General features: G+C 29.4%; 3 protein-coding genes and 2 long non-coding RNA genes across 23 annotated transcripts; 3 read left to right on the top strand and 2 right to left on the bottom strand.

The window, feature by feature from the left end:
- Positions 1-486: 486 nt before the first annotated feature.
- On the bottom strand, positions 487-17,619 carry LOC126870360 (cytosolic purine 5'-nucleotidase). Of its 15 annotated transcripts, none has more exons than XM_050628004.1 (11): positions 7,234-7,703; positions 5,747-6,003; positions 5,520-5,646; positions 3,318-3,391; positions 2,981-3,194; positions 2,306-2,729; positions 2,075-2,231; positions 1,684-1,924; positions 1,372-1,609; positions 1,171-1,287; positions 487-1,074 (listed from the first exon to the last, which is right to left on the bottom strand). In XM_050628004.1, the coding sequence occupies exons 3-11, from the start codon at positions 5,594-5,596 to the stop codon at positions 907-909; spliced, it is 1,710 nt and encodes a 569-aa protein (XP_050483961.1). In that variant the 5' UTR covers positions 5,597-5,646; positions 5,747-6,003; positions 7,234-7,703; the 3' UTR covers positions 487-906. The 15 variants fall into 15 exon arrangements, with proteins under 15 accessions (XP_050483961.1, XP_050483962.1, XP_050483948.1 ...); XM_050628005.1 differs by having other exon boundaries at positions 5,747-5,828; XM_050627991.1 differs by lacking the exons at positions 5,520-5,646; positions 5,747-6,003; positions 7,234-7,703 and adding exons at positions 15,093-15,205; positions 17,338-17,619.
- On the bottom strand, positions 9,710-10,781 carry LOC126870374 (uncharacterized). Its single transcript, XR_007691310.1, has 2 exons — positions 10,648-10,781; positions 9,710-10,438 (listed from the first exon to the last, which is right to left on the bottom strand). It is a non-coding gene; the product is annotated as an uncharacterized LOC126870374 (long non-coding RNA).
- On the top strand, positions 12,168-13,053 carry LOC126870372 (uncharacterized). Its single transcript, XR_007691309.1, has 4 exons — positions 12,168-12,284; positions 12,317-12,538; positions 12,640-12,838; positions 12,920-13,053. It is a non-coding gene; the product is annotated as an uncharacterized LOC126870372 (long non-coding RNA).
- Positions 17,166-23,608, top strand: LOC126870363 (O-phosphoseryl-tRNA(Sec) selenium transferase). 3 transcript variants are annotated; one of them, XM_050628010.1, is made up of 6 exons: positions 17,166-17,314; positions 18,620-18,808; positions 18,911-19,184; positions 19,282-19,657; positions 19,742-20,238; positions 20,321-23,608. In XM_050628010.1, the coding sequence occupies exons 2-6, from the start codon at positions 18,695-18,697 to the stop codon at positions 20,584-20,586; spliced, it is 1,527 nt and encodes a 508-aa protein (XP_050483967.1). In that variant the 5' UTR covers positions 17,166-17,314; positions 18,620-18,694; the 3' UTR covers positions 20,587-23,608. The 3 variants fall into 3 exon arrangements, with proteins under 3 accessions (XP_050483967.1, XP_050483965.1, XP_050483966.1); XM_050628008.1 differs by lacking the exon at positions 17,166-17,314 and adding an exon at positions 17,315-17,462; XM_050628009.1 differs by lacking the exon at positions 17,166-17,314 and adding an exon at positions 17,620-17,768.
- Positions 20,919-27,177, top strand: LOC126870356 (uncharacterized). Of its 3 annotated transcripts, XM_050627978.1 has the most exons (5): positions 20,919-21,056; positions 23,622-23,738; positions 24,106-24,307; positions 24,431-24,621; positions 24,697-27,177. In XM_050627978.1, the coding sequence occupies exons 2-5, from the start codon at positions 23,710-23,712 to the stop codon at positions 26,741-26,743; spliced, it is 2,469 nt and encodes an 822-aa protein (XP_050483935.1). In that variant the 5' UTR covers positions 20,919-21,056; positions 23,622-23,709; the 3' UTR covers positions 26,744-27,177. The 3 variants fall into 3 exon arrangements, with proteins under 3 accessions (XP_050483935.1, XP_050483936.1, XP_050483937.1); XM_050627979.1 differs by lacking the exon at positions 20,919-21,056 and having other exon boundaries at positions 23,622-23,997; XM_050627980.1 differs by lacking the exons at positions 20,919-21,056; positions 23,622-23,738 and having other exon boundaries at positions 24,160-24,307; positions 24,462-24,621.
- The last annotated feature ends 195 nt before the right edge of the window (positions 27,178-27,372 follow it).

Here is a 27,372-nt window from a genome sequence, read left to right as displayed (position 1 = left end):
TCCGAACTGTTATGTACTCCGACATGTTCGAACAAACGAGGTTCAACTGTACTAACTTATGAACTTGTATATGAGTACCTAAATCTTTTTGTTATACCTTGTACTATTTTACATATATTTAAATAAATATTGAATTAAATCAACGAAAAAATATATATGTGTAAACTAATTTACACTGATATCTATAATAATTTATATTTCGTAACTTCTTGACTCGTATTTTGTATGATAATAAAAAAAATTTAGTTTCCATAATGATAAGGGGAAGAAACGAGGAATGTCACAAAATAACTTTATTGAAAAAATTAAGTTTTAGTATTTTAGTCCACTAGAGAAGGAACAATGTTCAATGAATTTAACTGGATTGTTCATAAAATTAAGTTTCTATCTTACTTAAAAACCATAAAAAAGAATAATTAATAAAATATTCATCATTTTTATCCATGTTTCATTCCAGTATAGAGTAAATATTCTCTGTTTTTAGCCAGCACATCAAATTTTTAATGCTATTTTATGGAGACATTTTGAACATTATAATTTTATGAGAACTAGGGCTACAAAACTATTAAATCAGAACAATGTGTTATAAAATGGAAAATTAAGAAAAATTAACATTCCTCGTTTTTTACTCTTACCCTTTATATATATTAATATTATATTTTATAATCATTCGGGAATATGTATTTTATGAATGTGATGGAAACTTAATGCAATTACAATAATTTTTTTCATGCAAACAAAGGAATGAGATCTATTATTGATTAATTTTAATAGATTTGATCAAGATTTTTAAACATAGATATTTATATAGCAAGATTCTACTAAATCCTTTAGTGATATCAGTAAATGGTCAAAAAAAGAATGCAAGAATAAAATGTAACCAAATGAAATGTCAGTGAAAGTAATTCATTTACAATTAGAATTCCTTGTACACGATCTTATATGGTTTGCTTGTTTCTGAGAATCACTGTCTTCATCACTACAATCTTCATCGTGGGTATGCGTCACATTACGTGGAGTTTCTGGCCTTGGGTGTGGTATTTGATTATTCGGACAATCCACGTACAAAGTTTTCTAATAATTAGTAACATAATCACTTTAAATTGTGTTCTGCATATATATATATATATAAATAATATTAAAATAAAAAGCAAACTTTTCAACACATACAGTAGGTTTATTTTCTTCTTCTTCTTCATCAGTAAGTTTGAATGTCCGAGATCGACTAATCATTGGCGTTTCCATAACAAATCTCTGTTCATGAGCAACTGTACTCTCGTGAGGCATCTTAATAATATGAAATAGAAACATTCAATCAAATAAAAGTTGAAAAATTTTACAGTAATAAATAAAAGGTCTTAATTAACTTACCAACATAGCAGGAGCTCGAAACATGTATGAAAATGGATAATAAATGAGGTTCAAAAAGGTTGCTGCATAAAGATCAGCATACCTTACTACTTGACTACTGAAAAAGGTTTGCCTACTTCCACTGCGGAATAATGAACCCATCATTCCATAAGATAAATCCATTTTGTGCGTGACGTCCCTTATAGATGCTCGCAACTTGGAAATATCAGGTTTTTCTTTCGTGCTGCTATCTAAATTTCTGTACAGAAAAAAGGAATGAAATTATGATTCATAAAAATTGTTATAATCTTAATTACAGTAATTTTTTCTTACTTGTACATTTCTCCTAGCATGACGTCTAAATTCTGTAACTCGGCAAATAATTGACATTTGTCCGTCCAAACATGAAGCTCTTGCACCAGTTCAGGCACTATTAAGAATGTTCGCCATCCTCTGATTTTTTTACTCTTCAATATATCACCGAAGATATGATCACCAACATATAATACGTCTTTACCCTTTGCACCTATCAATTCCGTGAATACATCACAGGAACCTCCTGAGTAAACTTCTCCTGTTTTACATAAAACGTTTTATTATAATTTTTTTATCAGATTGAAATATTAATTTATAAGATATATTAATTAATTTAATAGCGTTAATTTAATATATATTAAATAAAAATAATTCTTCATATTTTATAAAAATATATTTTATCAAATACCTGTATGAAGTGGGCCCTTGTGTGTCCCAAGTTTCAGAGCTCCAGTTTTGGTATCTACTTGCCGCAAAATAGTACCCTCACCAAAAAATAATGGTTTCCTAGCATCTACTACGATAGTATCAAAATACGTTTTCCAATTTCTATGCGGTTCGTCAGGCTTTGAAAGAATTAACTTTTTAAAATAACTTATGCTTATTAAAAAATAGACTTTTATAAATTAAAATTAAATACCTTTGCACCATGTGGAAAATCGAAAAGATAAGTCATAATTTTATCAGTAAAGACATAGTCGCTATTCGTTAAAAGAAATATTTTTGCTCCACTTTCTCTGATTCTATTAAGAAACATCGGCAGTCTCTTGTCTTTCTTCACGTATTCGTCCAAATTCTCGATAGTTTTCGTTTTTAAATTACCGTGAAGGTGTATCCAATCTACAGCGTTTCGTACATCTTGGAATATGCTTTTAAAGCTCATTGTAAGCTCTCCCTCTTTTACCCCTGTCTTTTCTCGCGTGTATTGCGGCGAATTCGTGAAAAAGTCTATCAAACAGGCTAATAAATATGTCTCAGGAAGATTGAACAATGTATTGAGCACGTATACCCTGGACTCGTCTAATTGTAAAAATTTATTCGGATAAAGTTCGTATACTTGTGAACTAAAACATACGAAGAAAAATGTATTAAATAATTTACGTTTACTTTTTCAAATTACAAATAACTAGACTGTGGACTTTTATACACTTTATAGTAAATTTGAAGATGGAAAAATACAAAGAATGTACATAATACGCTAAGATATATAAAATATCCAAAATAAAACGTTCGTAACAATATCAAGTTATGTTATATGTCATATTTATATGTATATAATCCTCAGTTAACAAATAAGCTGTGTGTTAGGACTTACTGTTTCAAAAATTCAAAACCATGAACGCAAACTAGGATGTTTCCATAGGCATCCACTTTAAGGAGGTTCCCATAAAGAGTATCGAACCAAAGTCCCCGCACCGGGAAACTGGGATCATATTCGAATGCTTTAATTTCCTGTGGATATCCCAGGGACACTAGACGATCTTTCAATAGTGTAAAACCCAGTTGTTCATACTGTGGCGACTTGTATTCTGAAATATTTCAAATAATATTTTAATAATATTACAACGTAACAAAAATACGTTTATAATTTTTTAAATTATATTTCCTTAAATCCGATTATTATAAAAGAAATAATATACGTTTTTATTTACCTGCTAACGTGTAATCCATGTCGAATCCATAGAACTTGATATTTTCTAAATGAAGGCTACGATTCACAAAAATTCTGCAACAAAAGTAAATGGTAATAAATTTTAATCGCTCGTTTTTTTATTTTCTGCGTGATCACATTTAATGAATTAAAGCATTCATTTATGAAGATATGAAAAATATATTTTTTATTAGTATGTCACAGTTGTGAATTATAAAAATGATATATCAGAGCTTAGAAGAACGAAGCTTCTTCCTTAAATCTTTAATTTAAAAAAAATTATTTGGAAAATCGAATTTCTTCGAAATTGACTTTATTTTTTATTTAGAATTACATCAAACCTGTTTACAGCAATTTCCCGAGCCTTAAGAAAGATTTCTGAAGTAGCAACTAATTCATCTGAATAAATTGACATGCGTGGAATTCTCACTATATCGGAATCGCTAATTCTCCTCGCTGCATCTATTTTATCTTCTGAATCATTCATGTTTGTTTTGAATAAAAGCTTTTGTATTAATGAAATATTCTGCGCTCTCTTAACACGAACATACAGAAAAAGATTTATTTGGAGGCTATGAATAATGCATTTCAATTGTTATTATCGTTGTGGTATAGAAACGTTTTCTTTTTTCTTTTTCTTTTTCTTTTTTAATTTAAAATAAAAAAGAATTTCGTCACCGACCTTTCAATATTAGTCAATTCTGTATATGTTATCAAATCTCTACTCTTTGCAAGTATTTTAACAAAGATTCTGCTTTTATTGATTGCAAATATTCTTGCGTTGTATAAAAATTACGAAGAAAATATACGCTTGACATAAAAAATAATGTAAAACTAACTTTCTTCATAGTACATAACAAATATAAATTTATGGAAAATTTAATTGTTAATAAAGACTATCTTATACACTTTAAAGACACAGTATTTACTAGAGATTTGCAAAAGAATTATAAAAATATATGCAAGAAAGGATAGGGGACGAAGTGTTGAATAAGTAAGACGAGAAAAGATTTATTATATCCATCAACTCAATTTTAAAAAATAGTGATTGATGTTATCCGATCGATAATCGTATCTATTTATATAAGATTCACAACTTCAACGACGGTGCACTTAATTACAGTGAAAAATAATTTATTAAATCGATGATAAAGGTTAACGAAGTAACGCAACTTGTTTTTGCTTCGATATTTTTTACATAATTTATGCAAAATATACGCATTTCGATTCTTTGAATCGAAACCTTTCGATTACATAAAGTCTGTTTAATAACAAAAAATGGATAATAATGTTACTAGATCGATTTGAATTATGTATTTTCGATCTATATTAAATACTGTTAATATCAATGAGAGTAAAGTACATTCATCCCGGATACGTGATAATTATGTCTATGTTCGACAACATTTCCGGAGGAAAATTATAAAATAAATCTATGATACATATTATCAAGAATATAAATACTGCCCAATAAACTCCAATAAAATACTCCAATAAAATGGTTGCGTTGAAGTTGTATAATGTGACCAAACGTGGTTTAATTGGACTTACGAATATTATTACACGATTTTCACAAAAATAAATATTTTTAAATATTTGTATCTGTTTTTTGGTTAATAATAGAATAGTAGATAAAAATGTTTTGCTTTTATATTCTGATATATATCGTATTGTAACAATCGTACAGCCTAGCTGGATGATAATCATAAAAACACATATTGAGAAATAATATTGTGGAATAAGCGTAGTCACTTTGTTAAAGAGTTATCGTTGTAATGTTAATATGTACAGTAAATGACTACAAATACAATTATGATTTACTTTATAACTTCTCACTTCGAAAGTTGTCAATGATACCGATAATTTTCACGAGTCTGAGATGAATTACCCTCTTAATTAAGTTATATCAAAGTGTGCCTAGTTCCCACTTGTAATAACTAAAGTTCATTTGATAGAATGATACTTTAGAAATTATCAGGAGCACTAAACATGATGAATGTTCAATGTAACATTGGATGAGGTACGTTAAAAGCGAATAAAAATCGACACTGGTGTATATTAATAATACTCAACATTTATTCGTAAATTACTAATAGTAGTTGTATGTTATTATACCCCTTACGTCAACGATATAGATGATAGCTTATAGACTGATCTTGACAACGGACAAATTTCTAACACAAGAGAAAAACGAGGAACTTACTCGTTTTGGACGCTGCGTCGCGAGTTCACGAAATTCGCAGCCAGTAAGGCGTCGTCATGCACATCCTTCAGCCACATTTTTTCCTATTTTCAAATAATCATCAGCACCTCGTGATCGATATGCGTACCTGTTAGTCGGTAATAACAGCTTCGATAGAATGGGAATCGGTAAAAAATGAACATACGTGTGAAGTTTAACGAAGTTAAATCGAAAACAAGACATATCACCTTCGTTTCGTAAGTTTATCGCGAGACATCGGCTTCCTTTCTAGTCATGACGCGTTTATGTGTTATTTGTGAAACAACACTGCTATTAAAGGTGTTTGATTATTTGTAACGGAATTAATTTTTTCATACAATCGATACAGTTGTAGAATTTAAGAGGTTGTAAAATTGTATTAGGTATAGTGACGATTATGTCTATTGTTAAATTACAGAGAACAAAGGATCCATTGCATTTCATTATTCCTATGAAAATTCATTTACTGGAAAGGTAATAAGTTATTCCAAACAACCGGTTTTCCATAAGAAAAATAATGCAACACTTCAATGAACAAGAATACATCGTGGGTGTACAAATGAAACTCGTGTTATAATTGAAGTTAGGAAGATTCTATGGCTCAAAACAAGACAGAAATCAATAGTAATAATAAAATTATGTTGAATACTTCGTTAAGTCTTCACTGCAATTTTACTACTCTTGATCTCTATTCTTAATCCGTTTTTTGAGCTATAGAATTTTACTGACTTTCCCTGCACTACGAATTATGGTAGAAAAATGATCGAATCATCAGTATGTTGATACGAATATCAAGAAAGATGGCAAAATAATTCAAAAATATATATCCTACGACATAATCATCGAATATTCGAAATAAATTATCATGGATTTTGTTTTAGATAATTTATTATGGATTCAAATTCAAAGAATGATTTTTGGAATTTCATTTCTTTCGAATGATAATAATGATTATAAAGAATAAAATCATTGCGTAAAATTTAGCCTCAATTCTATCACTGAAATACATCTTGTAGCAAATCATTAAACATTCGGATACTTTGAAACGGTAGTATAGTCGACATAAAAATAATAATTAATTGTAAACAATCTTGTATAATTACGCTTGAGACATGTAATTTATGTTATCACTGGCGCGATGAATGCATTATTCCAAGAAGTGGTATTTATAAAAGCGGCGAACTTTATGAACGCTATTTATCCGCATTATCTCGGTTAAATGTGCCTTTTCAAGAAGATCAAAGGTTCCATTCAGATCAAACTTAGGAATGCATATATGACGTGATAAATATTCGTTAAGGAACTCTTAGTGAGCAATTTGACTGTTAAATCGGAATGAAAATTACCCTTTAATTAGTTTTATTCGAAGCAATCTTAATAATGTATCCGGATCATGTATATAACGGATAACAAAATGTTCGATTCGAAATTCGGTGGCAATAAGAAACGAGAAAACCAGATCGTATACATTATGAGTGATGCATGTGTCACGTATACTAACTCTGAAGAAAAAAGAAATTAAAGTTTCGTTACTTGATAAAAAGAGGCTTTAATTATCGTTTAATACAATTTTGATAACCAAGAATATATCTTAAGTCCACATTACGTCATATTATATTCATTTTTTTAATTAATCTAGCTTTAACGTAGATAATATTAAGAGTTTCTGACATGCACAATTTTCAGTTGGCTTTACCGTATCACTGAAGTTTGTACTTGAAAGATAATTCAGCTTAATTATTGTCGTAATTATTTAGCAATTTTATTGATCCACTGATTTTATTTAATCAATCTTTTTCTTTTTAGAAAGATTTCACTAATTTAAAGACCACTGTTCTTTTCCTAAAAATGTTACACGCGTAAAGGCACGGAAATGATGATCACAGTAATTGATAAAAAGAAAAGTGTAGGTCTGATAATACACGTGAGAATCGCGTGGCTAAAAACTACGATCCGATCCGCACGATGATAGAACGTTAACTGAACCTTGACTTGCCGAGTTACCAGTTAATACGCGCAGATAGCAATTGATTCATCGACTTCCGGACAAAAATCCGGACGCACACCTCACTTGTTGTCGTTCTAGTAAGACATGAAGATCTCTTTAACAGTAGAGTAGGTATAACGAAACACTTAAAATAGGAATGAATATCGTTGCAATTAAAATTTCATGGTCACACTCGGTATTAACATATGTATGTTGCCTCATACTGATGCCCGGTATTTGGGAATAACTATGAATAGTAACTATCTTAATACACAACTATGAACTACCATCTATCGTTATTACGTAATTAATAATACTTATCTCAATAATATTGTTTTCGCTTAATTAATTATTGGTTTGTTAATATACACGCTGCATCGTCTGTATCGCCTATATTTTACAATATAAGAAACAAAATTTTCGTCATGATCCGATGTTTCGAAGCTTAAATAAATAAAAGAAATTCATTATAAATTTCAAAATATGATAGAATAAAAGAATTTTAACAATTTTTCAGAGTAATATATTTTTCGCGTTTCATTCATCACTTTTTAAATATTTTACAGAATTTTTACATATTTATCAGTCATGAAATTCTCCTACAATTCTGTTAATTTATAGACGTTATTGTGCATGTGGAATTAACGTGAGATTTAATGAGGAATGCTTGTTTTATCTTGCTGAGTGTCGCAATGCTGTATAACAAGATTTATTGCATTTCTATACTATCATTTATACTTTATGGAGTAAATCTATAAATGTAACTCAAAAAGCAGGATGATCCGAGCATCACAGCTTAGAGTACAGCGAGTACCAGCACGATCAAAAACCTAGAACTTTCTTGACGGCTAGTTTTTAGAAAAATTTCATCTCTTGACTAATTCAAAACACGTACAAATAATCCGTACGTGAAATATCCTTACCAATTGAATCTTTTATGCCTTCTTTCAATACACTGTAAAACCTCCTTTATTAAAAATTACTTAAAATGTGAAACGTTATTTAATTTCTAAAAAAAAATGAATTTTTTAATAACATATATGAGTTTGTCGTCAAACAATCATTTATGACTATCATCACCTTATGTTAAACCATTTTTATGGAACGTGTTATGATATGTACACATTATAATATTTCTGCATTCAAAATACATGCTTAACTTTTTTCAAACACAATCTTACTCAACGACTATACAAAACAGTACGTCGTACATTCATCCATCACCGTACCCAGTACCCATGCATCATGAGTCACGTTAGCCTGGTTGATCATAGTATATAGGAGCTACTTCGTTACTGATCTAGACCCGACCTTTACCATGCAACCTACATTTTATTGAAACTTCCGATCTATCTTATCCTCGCTATATATATGTGTATGTATGTATATATATATATATATATATATATATATATATATATATATATATATATATATATATACACACACATAGATAAGTGCACTAATTGTTACTACGTTTCGGGGAAGTCTTTCAGTTACTCATCGATTGTATAGTCAGATTGTATACTCTAGATAAAGCATCCTGTATACTATAGATAAAGCATTGTATACGGACTACAGCGTCGTAATTGAGAAATTCCAACTGGTTAATCATCGTAGCTGAAGAATATCGTAGGAAATGAATTTCTCGTGTGTTTCATAAGATGAAGAAATATGTTATTCGAAATAATGGGAAAACATGTTGCATCGTTTCTAGAACGACTAAAATCGAAGATTGTTATTCTTGTGAGTCAATTGAAGAATTCATATTTCATCAATTTTTGTCTTTTTCCAGAAGAGAAAATTTTTTATTTTTACCCGTTTTTTAATGAAATATTCATTATATTACGCAACTGCTTATCGCATTAAATATATTACATTACGTACATTAAATATTACACATTAATTAATTACTTATATCGATTATTTTTTATAATATTAATCCGACTATGTTGTGAGTCTAACATCTATATTTCTATAAAATGTGTTATTATTAGAAAGATTGGAAAATATAATATCTCATTGTTTATGCGATGAACCCTTCAATTCTCGACCACCATGAAGGTTTAAGGTCAATGTAATTCAACGCAGATTTTAATTGTTCTAATGTGAATTTCTTTTGCCGGTTGTTTCACATTATCGACTTTCGGTTAAGTCGGTCAAGCATTGTACAAGGATCCACGTACCTATATGTGTTTCTGCTAAGCTATGCATCGTTCACACTTTCACTCTACTTATTCACTGTCTGCACCATCACCACAGAGTTAACGAACGAAAATGATGTGACTAATCAATTTAGAAAATTCAAAATCTAGACAAGAAATTCCTCGTAAAGGCGGGACAAATTTCTTATTAAAGGAAATTATGTTTTTAAATAGATACGAATAACGCATAAAGAGAGAAAACACCTCTTTTCTTAGATACTTTGTTTTTAAGTTTTACTACATTCCAATGCAAATGAAACATTTTACGCGCCAGGTATTATGTATATATATATATATGTTACATAATATAATACATTTGCGTTTTGAGTAATAGATGTTTTCACTTCATCACTTTATCGACACAAAATGTACAACATCATGTAGAGTAACTCACGAAAGTATCTGGACACTTATCATAAAATAATGTATATGAATATATTATGTATTTTATACGAAATTCTTTAAAATATTATTTTACCATTATAACATATCGCGAGTATCAAACAGTAAAATTTAATTAATAAAATGAAACATTGGGGATGCACATAGGAATTACAAGATGTTTATTGCAAACATACCTTTGATAAAAGATTAATATACTATATTACTATTATTATACTGTAAAATTATTTAAACCTTCGTCTTTTATATGAGCAGAAGTACGAAACACTGCAGTTAAAATACTTATGAATCGTTGGAAAATTGAACTTCTAGGAACAAATTAAGAAAAAAAAAAGATTTTAACACTGAATGTAATATAGAATAGAATAAGCTCCTTCCACTGAATGTTTCAAAGAAAATATCATGTACTTAAATCGTTGTGTCGAGAAAATTGCTTAAGAATTTCTGAAAATTCTATTTCCACAAACAGATTAAAAAAAAAAAGAATGTCAACAAAAAATATGATAACGAAACGCACCTTGATAATTTTTCTTCATTGAATGATTCGATATATCACTGATAAGAAAGAAAATTGATTAACGAGTGAAACATCACAATGCAAGCTTCTATTATTCTTATTGAAAAAAGCAATTTCACACGGGTCGAATTTAAGATCTCTGTTTCGATCGTGCACGCGTGCACGCGTTCGTCTACTTATTTAGTTAGATGTGCCAGCTAAAATTAAATTCTAAACATAACTAAAAGCGCATTTCTCAGTCGCATTTTGCTTTGTTCGAACAACGACTTGCACCTGATAATATGACATACATGTACGGCGTTGCGACATTATAGTAATTATTACTAATTAATATTGTAGTAAAAATTACAATTAACGTATATCATGTCTTAGTGAAGATTTTTTAAATAGATTGCACCCTTAATGCGATATACTTAGGATCTATTAGAACATATTGAATCCTAAATGAATGAAGCTTAACGCACTTCGACGCGTATACTACCTATAACATTGGCATGAATAAACTGCGTAGTACACATGGAACACGGAACATATTTTTATGTATCAAAGAAACGCTCGTGCATATATTTGACCTGGTTATGAAAAATGCATAAGACCTCTCTCTCCTAAATATGGTACGTAATATGGTCGAAGAACTCGCATAAGTCACGATACAAGAAAGAGGACGGTTGCCTCTTTGTCTCAAGATAGCCGCAACGTGAGAATAGGCACGTATTACATATAGCTATGCTCTTCGAATTTCTTTTTCAAATTTCTCTACCCGAGGCGCTCAGAAGCTTGAAGCACGTTGTGAATGGCACATAACACACGGTACAAAGAAGAAGAGTATTTGAACGATCGAAGGAGACGAGCAAACTGAATCGAGATCAGAGTTCCACTTCTGTAACCTAGTCGAGGTCGAAGTCTTATTATAAGATCTGCACTTTGCGGAAGTTTCAAATCCTAAGACCTGAAACGAAATAATCGATGAAATATCGAATTAAGTCGAGTGATGTAATTTTTTAGAAGTTAAGCGAAGAACTCTGACTAGAGGAAATTTCCGTAGGTGGAACGTGGCATTCGAACTGAGATAAAAGAACAGGCCACACCGGACTGACTTAATGAGGCATGGAGGGGCATTGCGAAATATCGTATTTTGCAATATGTTTAGCGTTTCCATCTTGCATTCGGAAAGATATCGGCTAATGGTACGATGGAATTTGTTTTTAGCTTATTATCATAGATATCTAGACGGATAGCATACATAAATAGTATTTACTACGCTCATATTTGGATGTTTAAGAAACAAAGTCTGCATAAATAAAGATAAATAATTCTTATCACATCATATTTTGATAATTCTGATCATGTATCGTCGATACAAATTTTATCCAGTTATGGAATAAAGGTACTATATACATAATTTCTTTTTATTCAAATTTATAGAGGTATTATAAATTCTTGTATGCTCTCGAGCATTGCATCATCTGCATTGAACAAAGAAGTTTTCCATATTTACGTAAAAATTAGTGTATAGATACGTTCGGGTAAGAATCGAATGCTTTAAAAATTAGCAGTCCATCTTTTAAATCATCTTGCAGGAATTGTACGACGAGATGCAGATCGTTGCAGATACGCGCGCGCGCATTATTGTCATAGTAGAGAGAGAGAGAGAGAGAGAGAGAGAGAGAGAGAGAGAGAGAGAGAGAGAGAAAGGGAGGGGCGAGGGGAAACACGACACTCAAATCTGGTCTCTCAAAAATGATTAAAAACTTCATCAATAAATTAAATCTATAAAATCTCCAAACACACACATTTCTGAAATTATCATCGCTGACATTGAAAATGATTAATATTCTATCTACTAATAAAATTTGGTAATGAATATTTTTCGAAAGTAATGTAATCACAGGTGAGTAATGAATTATAAGAGATACCACAATCGTAAAGTAGATATGATAAAATATGAAAAGAAATTTACCTGTGACCTAATTCACGCTTATCTGTTCGTAGGACACTCTCATTGTAGTTATCCAGGTCTTGTTCGCTACAATTGTTCTTGGTCATTTCTATACCGTGATTTAAAGGGGAGCCAAACACTGATCGATAAAAGGATTCTTCGTAAAAGATGTTTGACTCATCCGGGAATCGAACTTTGCACCCTGCTTCAGAACATTCGAATGCTGGTTACTGGTCGAAGAAACATCGTCACGTGAGTAAAATTGTGTGAAAAATATCATAAAAAGTATTTAATCCGTGATTATTAACAAAGTTCACGAAATCTAATTTTCAGTTAACTTTTCGCCAGTTAAACACGTTTCGTTAGCATATTAATAGCGTATTGTACTTTATTGTTCGATAAAAACGCACAGTACGGCGCGCCATGCGTGTAAGCTTGATAAAAGGAACAAATAGAAATAGAAGAAGAATTACCAGTTCTGCCTGGCGTAATCAGCACGTCCACATTTTCACAGCTCATAACAGATCGATTGAAACTGAACGGTTGGAAAATCGATCATAGAACGTTCCGAAAAGAGAACGCAGGAAAAGAGAAAGAGACAGAGAATGAAATCCAGAGTTATTTACGCGGCTCATTAACTTACCAACGCGAATGACAACGACGTACTGAGTTCAATGAAAATTCTCAAATCGAGTTACACGCGAGCAAACAACACGAAAATATGGCGAGAATAGCAACGACGATAAGAAGGCTGCAGGGGTCATTCGCGTGACGATGATAGATTAGAAGGAAAAGTACACAGAGAAATTTGATATAATCAAGAATCAATTAAACCAAAATATCCTTTACAGTCTCATGAATGAAAGAGAAAATATAAATTTTCTGGAAAAATGGATTTTTATTTTATGAGAGAGGATGATGGTAACATTACAATTTTAATAATTTATCACTTGAATTTTTATTTTTTGTATCACTCTTTATATAACACTCATTCATTATGATGCGTATTTTATAAATTGCAGCGTAATCTGCGTTATATATTAGGTCATATAAAGTTAACAACGATTTGAAATTCCAGATATAAATTTAATACAACCGATGACAGACCATATGCGTCTTAGAAAGAAACTTGCCAAAATATGTTGGAAAGAACTCGGCCAATTAAAAAGATAACCTTGTATATAAAAATGAAATAATGGAAACAATAGAAAAGAAAATAAATAACTGGAAAGTAACATTTACGGATTTAAAGCAAAGATGATCCCCTGATTTCAGAAACAATAATAAAAAAAAGAAGATAAATGAATAAAGATTAATATGGAATTGAAGTATAAAATAATCTTGAATATCTCTATAATAAAACTCGAATTTGAAATAAGATGGATTCTTAATCCACGGAACCAAATAACTCGGGACAGATAAAAAGCGATAGAAAAGCTTTTTAATCTTGAAATATATTACCTCCTTGCTAATGATTAAAAACACAAGTCTTTATGACAGAATAGGAAATATACTGTTATCAGTAAGATGTTTTGACAGTCGTTATCTATGTAAGTCTCGACAGCATGGATGAAGGAAGTGTATAGAAAAATATCACACGCGATTTTCTTGAGTAATTCTGATCAAACGAGCATCAAAACATAAACTGTAATCGTTCAAATGTGAAAAACTATGGTACAACGGCGAAAGTGCAGAAGTTTACTTTTTCAAGACCATAAAATCACTCACAATCATGATGGAAATATATAAAGTTAAACCAGTTATTTTCGCGTAATATGATCGAGCCGCCTCTGATAATGCGTAGGCTGTTGGTACGGCCTTGGCGATCTTGTGAATACCGTAAAATTTTGTGCCTTAGAGTCGGGTGGCTCGTCTGAGATAATAATAAGTGGACTGCAGATGTTCGTGCAAATTCATATTTCTATGAATACATATAATTAAAAAGAATAAAAACTAAATACACATTCATTTCATCAGTTACATATTGTAATTATCTTGAATATTTTATATATTTTTACATATCATGTGCATTTTTACACCTTTATGTTTCCCATAAATAAATAAATTTTCTCAGTATAATAAAGCACTTCATTTATTATAAAATATTAACGATTATACGATAGTGAATTCGACATATGTTTCATGGGCATATTGCGTATGCATTTAATGATACACTGCCCAAAATAATTGAACAATAATTTAGTCTATTGAAAATAATTAAATTTCTTATAACGACGTAAAAATGTGGTATATTTACACCAATAATGCTTTCCAATAAGTAAAATATACGATAAAATAAACAAATTTAAAAACATTAAATATACGTATATAGATAGTAATTATGGAGTGAAAATAATCTTTTATTATTAAGAATTAAATTTAGATAGAAAATTATTATTCTATTAATATTTTTCAAAACATTACTCTGTTTTATCAATTTTTTAATCAAGCTTCAGCGAATTTTAAACGTTTGTCAGATACAGTTAACGAGATATTAATCACTAACCTTTGACTAGCTTGTCGATACCACTTTTTATTTCCACTGGGATCATTTTCGTGTTGAGGTGTAGTAGGAACATGATCCCCGTGCGAATTACAATTCTCCAATTCCATGATTAACTAGAAAGATAGAAAAAAAAAATTTGTCAATTTATCGATAAAATAAATTTCTAAATATTTTCGCACATGATAATCTTTTACCACGACAGATTTTTATGCAAAATATTATTTTAAAAACTATGACTTAACATATCATCAGAATTATTATTGTATCACTGTATCATTCAATAATTAAAAACATGTTTAAAAATGAAATTAATCCAAACATATCATAATTAAAATTTCTTTTTAATAACAGTAAACATTTGCGTGTTATACAAAAGATATACTTTTAAGCAAATTGTAAACAGCAAAAACTGCAAATAGTTATAAAGCAGAAAATAACAATAAAATAATCATGTCACGAAACAATGATAATTATCAGTTGCAATGATATTATTTTAAAATATCAAATTGTCACCTGCTAAATTGTTTAATCGATATAAAAGCCAGAAACAAATTGTCGCAAAATAATGTTATTCGGAAAAATGATAAAAAATTATTCAGCCATTGATATCAAGTATCCGCCAATTGAATTCGTTATCGGAAGTTTAAAGAGAACGTACCTAATAAGCTCGAAATTTTCAGTGCTATATTCAATGTTTTATATAAATACAGACACAGAATAATTTTGAAATATTCTTGTTACTTAACTTGAATACTAACACACAGCACGACAACCTGTCATTCGAATACCAATTCCACACTATCACCACAATGCGAACCTCACCGCAAACTATAAGATCTATTCACTGAATAGGGTTAACGTGTAGGCAGGTATGCCAATGCAGAAAATCAAACTATTCCTATGCTGGTTTCGGCTACTCATATATTCATGATAAGACTGCATATGTTTATACATTTATAGGAAATTTCAACGTGCAAAAATGTACATAATATGCAAAAATATATAACAAAGTATAGTACTCGTTATAATTAGACTGGATATTTAAAAAATTAATTTATATTTTATGAACAATAGAAACAATCTATGAAAGGTTTGATTCATCTACTAAATATTATTACTAGACCACGGATATTTATGTATTTAGTATTTATGAAAAATACATATTCAAAGACTATGTATACTCGTAATTTTACCATAGTATATATTGTAATATTTAAAATATTATATCATTATAATATTTGACATAAGAAATCTTTGTTTAGGCTCTATTTCTTCAATTATATTCATAGATATATGAATTTACATAAACATATCCGTAACCTATTCATGACACATGTGCCTAAAATTCATTTAAACTGAAATATTAGAAATAGATGAGATACATTGAAAATGCATTGCAATTTATAATAAAGTAATTTCTTCTTTATATAGTGAATAATTTGACAATGGATACGATATACGATTTACAATGTAATAGATTTAATTCAAATTGCAAGATGTGCAATATTCAGAGATGAGATTCAGAGGTTCAGTTGAGATGAAAATAGTTAAGATTTTAGTATTCCGTAGCGTCTATTAATAATGAAAATCTTTGTTAATTGACGTATATGAAAGAAAGTGATTACGTAATATCATCGTAATATTCATGAGAACAACTATATGTACGTGTGCGCGTGTGTGTGTACATGCATGCGTGCGTATGTCATAAATATTTAATGACGCTACATCGATAGATTTGAAGGTTTATGTAAAATTGTAACAGATTTATTACGAGATTTTAACAAAAAATTATAAAAGATTATAAAGTTACTATAAAAATATAAAGTTTCCAAATATAAATGCAAACGTTAAGTAAAAAGGATTTAAATGCAATAAAGTAATTTTGTGCAAGGTAATATTTTAATACTATTTTTATGCTGATAATATTACAACAACCTATTTTCATTTTACGTAGATTATATATGCATAAAGTATTACAATCACTAAATAAAGAAAAGCAACATAAATATTTTTCTAAAAAAAGGGAAGACCAATTAATAGACATTAAGATAATTTTAAAGAACTATTTGCGAATGAATTTTTAAACAATTTTTTAAATTATTATAAGAAAGTTGATAAAATTACACTACATACTTAAAAAATCGCTGATTCTGCGCTACGTTTCCATTTTTCGTATCAGCATGTGATGATCGATGATTTTTCAATGGGAAGGAGGTAACAAGGTAATTATCAGTAAATGATGCACCTGCCGGATAGTTGAGTTGTAAGTTGTATGCGAATCACTTTGACCTGTAAAGGCGGCGAACGAATTCGTTCGTAGCGCCGTGCGTAACCCGTCCGTCCGCTGTCGCCTGAACGCCATAATTCGAGGTAAAATTCCGTAATTCGTAAATTTTGCTATTCTCCACGCGTCCGCGGTACACATCGTGTAACTAATGACAATTAAAACGCAGTCCTGAGTCCCCTGTGGCCAAACAATTACGTTGCATCCTCTCTTATTGCGTAAAATTAATCCGATTTAGGTGACCTCGACACGACATAACCTCTAACAACCTGTCGTCTGCTGACAATTCCCGATGACCACGGCGACACAGGTCGTGTGTATATTTGCTCAATTCAAGTTCCGTTAAATGCGCGTATGAAATATTACGGCTCGGAGTCTTTGGAATGCGTCAGGTAGTGCATGATCATCAAGTGCACCGCCAGCACACGAATATTCATCGTAGCCCAACCCATTTTCTTATTCTATGATATATCGTTTATTACACCGTTCCACGAAACTGTGTCATTCGAATCAACCTTCTTTTTATTTATTGTTTGCTAGCTTTTAACAGAACTTCAGATATTGTAACTATTTATTCTTTTCTCATTTTTTTTGTGAATAGTGTTTTAATCCATACATAATAAAAGTACATAACCTTTATATCGATGTTGAATTTGTTGTATTTTGTTAGATTCGTTTAAATAAACAACAGCGCGTTCGTTCTTTGATTTTATGTGATACTGATGTTTATGGTTACTTAATGATTTTTCGCTATTTAATTAATTTTTATTCATATTCTATGAAATTATGTAATATTATATTTTCGCACTGTATTTTTTTCTGAAATATAGTTACGAATATTTATTGATATACAAATGTGATTTTATATATTTTTTTAAGTTGCATACATATCTTTTTGATTTGTAATTAGCTTTTGCATGTTATAATATGTAATGTATGATTTTTTGTACCCATATATTTGACATTTTAATAAATTTCATTTTTATATGGAAACTTTGTTTTCTTTTCTATAATACCATCAACATTGTTGCACCTTCTATTTACATAAAAATCATTCATGGAGCAATATCTTTTATTTAAGTATAATATAATTTTGTATTAAATGTTTATGCATTTGAATACCATAGAAGAATATTTTTATATAAAGTTATATCATTTTTTTGTGTTGTATGATGAGCATTTCATGTTCATATTATCTGTAAATTAATAATTATTCTAATCATTTGATATTAATTATTAAAAGCAATGCTGTGCTAAGACATCAAACTTTCTAATATTTCTGGCCTAAGTGTGTGAAAGAATTAAATAAATTAAGAAGATGAATAATCAGGCATTCAGTTTAGCTGAAAGACTTATTCCTTCAACCTATGTACAACAAGGTTTAAATGCAAAAAAAGCACGTGAAAATCTTATAAGACACTTCATCGAACATGTAAGATTTCAATTAATATTTTGCCGATATCATTTAATTACTAATATATTAATATAATTGTATTATATCATTTAATTACTAATATAAATTATTTCAAAATAGCAAAAATGGCCAGAAGAGGGTTGGGATGATGTAACAATAGAAGCTTTTCTCTCAGATCTGTCACAAATGGACAGCAACAATTTTCCTTCCAATTGTAGTGTTGGAGAACGTGAAGCAAGAATCGTATCGAACATTGTTGCAAGGCGACATTTTCGAATGGGTCATGGCATAGGAAGATCAAGTGATTTAGAAGAAGTACAACCAAAAGCTGCAGGAAGTAGCCTAATGTATAAATTAACAAATGCTTTAGTACTTGAAGTCATTCGATATATGGGTAAGATAAATAATTTTAAATTAAGGTTGCTCAATTTTATTAAAGCTCTTAAAATTTTTGTTATCTAAGTGCTATATTAAATATTTTTTCATTGCAGGTGTAAAAAGCATAGCAGGTTGTTTTCTATCACCAATGGCTACAGGCATGAGCTTGGTATTATGTATGTTAACATTTAAACAGGATAGACCACGAGCCAAGTATGTCCTGTGGCCTAGAATTGATCAAAAATCAAGCTTTAAATCAATAATCACAGCTGGATTAGAACCGATTGTTATTGAAACCAAGATAGTTGGAGATGAATTAAAGACAGATATGCAAAGACTTGAATCTCAAATGGCAGCTTTAGGTGAAAGTGCTGCTTGTGTGCTAACAACAACTAGTTGCTTTGCACCCAGGGCATGTGATTCTATTGATTCTATTGCAGCGCTTTGTACTCAATATAACATTCCACATTTAGTAAATAATGCATATGGGTATGTTTATGTATATTATATATGTACTATAGCATTTTAAACATATTATATTTGAACAGATGTTACATTATACTTTGTCAATAGCTTACAGAGTACGAGATGTATGCATTTGATTCAAGAAGCATCACGTAAGGGCCGCGTCGATGCTTTCGTTCAAAGCACAGATAAAAACTTTCTAGTACCAGTTGGTGGTGCAATTATTGGCTCTTTTGACAAAAATCTGTTAGATCGCATATCAAAAATGTACCCAGGTCGTGCAAGTGCCAGCTCTATTATGGATGTAATGATAACATTACTAAGCTTAGGAATGGCGGGTTACAAACAATTAATAACACAACGTAAAGAAATGTATTCATATTTAAAGGAAGAACTTGGCAAGTTAGCAGCCAGACATGATGAAAGATTGCTAGACACTAAAGGAAATCATATATCAATGGGAATGACTCTTCAGTGTTTAAGTCATCAGCATGATAATAAACAAGTTACAATGTTAGGTTTGATGTTATTTCTCCGCAATGTTAGTGGTACAAGAGTAATAACAACAACAGAAACTAAGCATATTGTTTCATATAAGTTTGAAGGTATGTGAACAAAAGTGTGTCTAGTATATTTTAATGACACTTTCAAATTCATTATATTTTTCATTCATTTAATTTAAATTAGGTTGGGGAGCTCATAATAGTAATTATCCAGTACCATACTTAACTGCTGCTGCAGCTTTAGGTATGAAGAAATCAGATGTGGACATGTTTATACAACGATTAGATAAAGCTTTGACAAAAGTAAGGAGGCGTTCAGCTCCAGTTACACCGACAGCATCTCTTGCTGGATCCAGTATTAATGGAGATGCAGTAGGTACTGGAGGTCCTGGAGAATCAAGTACAGCTTCAACTAGCCGTACAAGTAGTAAGGATAGTTTGAGAAAATGAACCGTAATCAACGCAACTGGCCAGTCGAATCAATACATTAATTTAAACATACATTAAGTAAATTATTACTTACAATTAACACATGTTGCATATTTCTGAGGAACGTTTTACATTTTTATTTTTAACTGTAATACTTAATATTCCTATAATGTAGTTACTCAAAATTTGTATTGAAATATTTGTATTTAATATATAATTTTATTTCTCTAGATTAAGTTAAATTACTTCTCAGATATTTATTTACATGTTTAAAATAAAAAAAATAATATTTTATAACAAAAATATATTCTAAAGAGATACGCAACAGCAAAATGTGCTGATTCGTCTGTCCATTTGCGTTGTAACAGTGTCAATTGTCATGAAATAAAGCAAGAGAGTTCAAACAATATTAACATCGGAATATCTAAGCTAATATTCGAGGAGGAAGAAAAGTTAGTGTATTCTACACATTCATTAAAAGATATTAACTGGTAAGCGCTGGCCATAAGAATATCTGTTATACTTGTTCTATGTTACAATATATATGCAGTTACTTTTTAAACAAAGCATGTCTCATATATCTTATAAATATCTGTTGTTTATCTTTTGGAATATTATTGCAATACAAAATTAATTTTCTGTAAAAGCATATTTCTGCTTAAATCCATTATTCCACAAATTACCAACTGTAATCCCATTAAAATTAGTTTAATATCCTTATACTGATCATTTGTATGTTTTAAAGCAATTACAACTTCATATTTTAAATTTAAAATCACCAGTTAGCATTCTTTTGCGTAATTTATTTGTGCTAGAATATTAAAATACTATTAAAAAAATTCACTTCTTTTCACTTAGAAATAATATAATTCTATCAATGATCATAGAAAAAGGACATGTTATTACTAAGAGAGATTTATAGTAGATACAGTATTTGCTTAATCACACTATTATAGAAAGTGTGTACAAAAATTAGAAGCACTATATATGAGAAAAAGATACTCCACAACCTGTATAAATTGAATACAGATATAAACATGCTATTTATGATTTTAAACTCTTTTTGTTATTTATTTTGTGAATGTTCATTTGTAGATTACATTATAATTTCCTGTACTAATAATATCTAAACTTTATTATTATCAAATGTAATGTTTTGCACAAAACAACAGTATTACCTTTTCAATATTTTTAAAGAAGTAATGAATATAAGTAAATTTAAACAGCATATTATATTACTAAACACAATCATTTTCTAAATGTCTATACAAATTTTTGTGTGCATTTGTATTGCACATAATAACTTGTATATGCACATTTAAAAAAGGCATGTATTTGAAGATTCACCTTTGGATAAATTATTTTGACAGTGTTATCTTTTGATATGTCAATATGCATATTCCTTCAAATATAGTAAGATAAGTCAATTAATATTTAGTACAATATTTAATAAAATCAGAGAAAATATCAAAAATTAAAAAACAAGTTTGAAGCATTTAGATGATTCTGATAATTATTTTTAAAATATCGATGTTTACAATATTATTTATATTTAAAAATTGTTTATTGTTGACTTTTATTTTAAAGGTTTATAAACTATAATATGTATTTTAATAGTTGCAAAATCTTACTATTTAGCCACTTGTTGTATATTTTTGAATAATATAATATAATGTTTGTTGGTAATATATTAATATTAACTCAGAAGAAAGCAATATAATGTACAAAATTAATTGTCAGATTATATAGGTTGTTAAATCCACAGAAAAAGATCAAAGGTAGAAAATTGATACAGTGTTATTGTACTTAGTATATTTATTATATTTGTTAACTCATAAATGAATTTTGAATAATTTCAGGAAAATGGATAATTTCTGAATTAATGAAATGTTATAAAAAATGTTATTCGAGGTGAATCATATATGCTACTATAGGATATATTATCATTATAAAATTATCGATAAACAAAGATAACATAATAAAGATTATAAGAAGATATACATTATAGAATAGTACATTGTATTTTAGTATTGTACTTTATGCTAATGAAATTCCTATATATGTACATACAGATGTTTCTCATTTCTGTATTATGTACTTTAATATTAGTTGTAGTATATGCATTATTTTATTTCATTAGTTTTATATATTATAATTTTATATCAAAAAGGCCAGCTCATATATACATATTACAAAACCTGCCTTTTACATGAAACAACGATTTTTAAGGTCCTACTTTATCAATATATTTTAATTATTTTTGTATCTATACCTTTCAATTTTGGTCAGTCATTGTAAGAAAGAAACAAATCATATTTTTAAACAGACACAACAGACATATTATTTACTAAAAGTGTCTCACTATCAAAACAAAGTATTACAAACGAAATTATGTAAAACTTATTGAGTATGTCCCACTTGCTACATTTTTAAGTTTATTGCAGTTAATGTGTACTATTGGCTGTGAAATATTTTACCTAATATATGTTGTAAATTAAGGGAAAAATTAATTATTCACAATTTCATTTGTGTTACAATTTTGAGAGGGAATATTTTGTTGTTTACTCTTAATATTCAAGGAAAAATCTATATATTGCTGATATTGTATATACATAATTGTTTTAACATTTTTAAAAATAAATATATATATACATATAAGATATTGGAGATACTAAATGTAAACAAATTATACACGTCTTGAATTATATACAAGAAACCGCTAATCCCAATGTTACATTTTCCTGATCATGATAGATACATATGTATTTACTTAATTATGTTGTATTATCTAAATAATCATTTTACACTTACTGTACTTGGTTAAAGTTCAAATGGAAATTAAAAGACATCAACTCTACTTATAAAAGAATTGCATTTAACTTACTTATTTAAATATATATTTCCATTTGAAAATTTAAACAACGTACACCAATTTGGTAGTATATACATAAATATGTACTACTAATCAAAGGTATATATAGGAATGCTTTATTTGTAAAATATGCAACTATTGGGTAAATAAAAGTAAAAATGTTAAACAGAATTGTTTTATTCAGTTCATAGTATTACCACAGACGAGTCAATGGTATTACCAGGTACAACCTCAGATGACTATACGTGCTGTGACATTATTTTCAAATATGTATGGAATGCTTTTATCATTCACTGATAAGGTCGGTAAAAATAAATGATGTAACTTGGGAGCACTGTAGTTTTACTTTTTTGCACAGGATTTTTTAATACATAAGTGTGTTTTATATTCCAATTTTTATTTAGTATCTAATAAAGCAATCATTAAATATAACCTGTAAGAATTCAAATATACCGAGTATAGGGATGAATTGAGAATTAATTTATTGTTTAATTTCACTGCTGTTTTATATCAATAGAAATTATTGTTGTTACAATAAAACACATTTATTGTTCATTAAGGTATTTATTATCACGTTTTCATATTATCTTTTTAATGATTTATGTTTGCAAATCCATGAAATTATAAACATGGAAATACCAGAAAATAATATTTATGATTTATTTCAGGGTACATAGAATGGCAAAAAATAAAATACAAGATAAATTTACAAAATCAAAACCTAAATCTGTTATTTCAAAAAAAGAAAGTAAATTTAAAATGTCCATATTGAACATTTCAGTTATGGTTTTATGCATTGCTGTTGCTATTTGGTTCAGTTATAGAGGATACTTAGAAACAAGAGTGAATACTCCATATGATGTAAAAAAGGTATGTTGTATACTTTTATTTTTATTTATTATTTTGTTTCAACTAAGTTATTAAAAATATTTTTACTTTCATACAAAAATTCTATCAAAACTAATAATGGTATTATTTACTTATGAAAAATAGCTAGTTACAGCCTCTGGATTGGATGTTGCAGACAGATATTGGGGTACCTATAGATCAGGTGTTTATTTTGGATTAAAAACTCGAGATCCACATTCTTTAATAACAGGATTGATGTGGTATTTCCCACATTTATTGCGTCAGGATAGAAGTGGCCTTAGACATTGGTGTGAACAAAGTGATAGACTAGATAGGTGAATAAAATTTATTTCATTCAATGCTATTTTGACAACTTTTTGTATAATAGTTGTTATTTAATTTGTATTTAGATATGCATGGATGGAGCATGATGGAAGAACATTTGGTGTTCAAGAAATAGTGGATAATTCAGCTATTTTAACTACTACATTTGTTAAAAGACCTGGTGGTAAACATGGTGGAGATTGGACTGCAAGAATTTCTGTAACTTCTAAGGATAAGATACGAGATGGTGAAGAAATTTCATTACTTTTCTATACTGCCATTGAAGAGAATGTTAAAGGATGGATTAAAGTTAATCTTGGCGATGAAAAACAGTTAACAGGTGTAGAGGGAAATACTCAAGGTTTAGGTTCGTTTACTATAAATCTTAATATGATACATGGAACTGTAGAGGAGCATTCTTTTCTAGCAACTGTTGCTCCTGGCTTAAATGCCTTGAAAGAAACAGTTCTCCAAAATCTAAGGATAGCATTTCATAAAGGATCATCAAAGGAATACATAGTTCTAGCAGGTGAACAAATACCATTATCGGTAGATGGAAAAAGAAGAGATGCAAATTTTATTGCAACACAAATAACAGGGAAAATTCCTTTTGAAATTGAAATTAGTTATGAATCAGGTAGTTTTATTAACAGAGTCAACAAATTAATTGGTCAAAATTATGACCGTACTTTAGAAACACACCGAAAATTATTTGATGACAAGTTTGAGAAGGTGTTTAAATTAAAGTCGAAGGGTTATACAGAAGAAGAAATTAAATTTGCAAAAATGACGCTATCGAATATGATAGGCTCTATAGGCTACTTCTATGGAAGTTCACAAGTCCAAAGTCAATATACTAAAGGTCCTGTGCCTTACTGGAAAGCACCTTTATATACTGCTGTACCTAGTAGAAGCTTCTTTCCACGAGGATTTCTATGGGACGAAGGTTTTCATGGCTTGCTTATATCAGTTTGGGATTTAGAAATCGAACTAGATATTATAAATCATTGGTTCGACTTAATGAACGTCGAAGGATGGATTCCGAGAGAAATGATTTTGGGTCAAGAAGCTCTAGCGAAAGTTCCAGAAGAGTTCGTAACTCAAATAAATACAAATGCAAATCCACCTACATTTTTTTTAACATTGCATTTTATACTTAAGCACAAAAAAGAAGAGATATTAGAAAAACATTTCCAATTTTTTGATAATTTGTACCCTCGTCTTCAGACATGGTTTAATTGGTTTAATACTACGCAAATTGGAGATATATCAAGTACGTATAGATGGAGAGGTAGAGATGGAACAACTAATAAAGAATTAAATCCAAAAACGCTCACATCTGGATTAGATGATTATCCAAGAGCTTCTCATCCAAATGTCGATGAACGACATGTCGATTTACGTTGCTGGATTGCATTTGCAGCTGATATTATGCATCAGATCAGCGAAATGTTAAGTCACTCTAATAATAAATATCAAGAGACCTATCAGTACTTATCTGATAATAGTTTATTAAATAAGCTACATTGGTCACCAAGTACACAAACGTATGCTGATTTCGGATTGCATACAGATAAAGTAATTCTACGAAAAGTAACTCCGTCTTCAAGATCACATCTACAACCGTCGGAAACAATACGAGTTGTAATGGAAGATCCAACTCTAAGATACATTGATTCTTCTTTCGGATATGTCTCGTTATTTCCATTTATTTTACAAATTATTAATCCCAGTTCTCCACAGTTAGGCAAAGTACTACAGGATTTAACCAATCCTGACCTATTGTGGACTAAATATGGCTTACGATCACTCGCAAAGATATCACCGCTTTACATGGAATATAATACTGAACACGATGGTCCTTACTGGAGAGGAGCTATTTGGATGAATTTGAATTATTTGACAGTACGAGCAACGCACTACTATTCTAACATTGAAGGTCCATATCAAGACAAAGCGAGAAAAATTTATCAGAATTTAAGAAAGAATTTAATACAAAACGTTATTAAGCAATATAAGAAAACTGGATACGTATGGGAAAATTATGGAGATGTTCATGGAGAAGCAAAAGGTAGTCATCCATTCACTGGTTGGACATCTCTAGTTTTATTACTTATGGCAGAAATTTATTAATCATAGATTCGTATTGTAAATAGTTTCATCTATAAGTATATCATTTGACTACAAGCAGAATCAAAAGATATTGCTGATATTCATATACGGTAAATGCTGTGAATATTGGCTATTTTGTTGTTATGCATAAAAATGTGATAATATCTGTAAATTATCATAAACATTTATAGGAATGTATACTTTTTTATATAATAGAATGATACTGATTAAATGGAGACATAAATTTTAAGAAATAACAATAGTACAGAACTCTTATCTACAAGTATTGTAATCACGTAAAATTAATTATGTACGAAATCTATTTTAATAGAGATCTTAAATAACATAAACAATTTACATATTTTTAGATTAACTCCCTAATTACTTCTACAATATAGTGATTATAATTTAAGTTAATAAGTATTAAAATACATTTTTGGTTCTTATGTAGATTATATTTGATTTTTATATTTTATTTATAATTATTATCTTATAATATCCCAATAAGGAATAATCAAATAAAACATTCTTCAATGTTGGCTATGACTAAATGAAACAGAAATTATTTTATGAATATTTAATATACGCCTTTATAAAAAAAATATGTATACTTAATTATTTTTAATATTTTTGTTGTATACATTATATAT

Source organism: Bombus huntii, chromosome 10 (assembly GCF_024542735.1).
Source record: "Bombus huntii isolate Logan2020A chromosome 10, iyBomHunt1.1, whole genome shotgun sequence".
NCBI lineage: Eukaryota > Metazoa > Arthropoda > Insecta > Hymenoptera > Apidae > Bombus > Bombus huntii.
Note: the sequence above shows the minus strand (reverse complement) of the source record. Positions and strands in the feature narration are given on the sequence as shown.

Excerpts from the sequence above, each read along its gene's own strand:
- LOC126870360 (XM_050627991.1), bottom strand. The coding sequence starts at position 17,517 with ATGTGTACCGCGGACGCGTGGAGAATAGCAAAATTTACGAATTACGGA. Across the intron at positions 2,730-2,980 it reads GGTTTTGAATTTTTGAAACA|TTCACAAGTATACGAACTTT; the intron begins GTAAGTCCTAAC and ends CGTATGTTTTAG. Across the intron at positions 1,610-1,683 it reads ATGCTAGGAGAAATGTACAA|AAATTTAGATAGCAGCACGA; the intron begins GTAAGAAAAAAT and ends TTTTCTGTACAG.
- LOC126870363 (XM_050628010.1), top strand. The coding sequence starts at position 18,695 with ATGAATAATCAGGCATTCAGTTTAGCTGAAAGACTTATTCCTTCAACC. Across the intron at positions 19,658-19,741 it reads TTAGTAAATAATGCATATGG|CTTACAGAGTACGAGATGTA; the intron begins GTATGTTTATGT and ends CTTTGTCAATAG. Across the intron at positions 20,239-20,320 it reads TGTTTCATATAAGTTTGAAG|GTTGGGGAGCTCATAATAGT; the intron begins GTATGTGAACAA and ends AATTTAAATTAG.
- LOC126870356 (XM_050627978.1), top strand. The coding sequence starts at position 23,710 with ATGGAATGCTTTTATCATTCACTGATAAG. Across the intron at positions 24,308-24,430 it reads CTCCATATGATGTAAAAAAG|CTAGTTACAGCCTCTGGATT; the intron begins GTATGTTGTATA and ends TATGAAAAATAG. Across the intron at positions 24,622-24,696 it reads CAAAGTGATAGACTAGATAG|ATATGCATGGATGGAGCATG; the intron begins GTGAATAAAATT and ends ATTTGTATTTAG.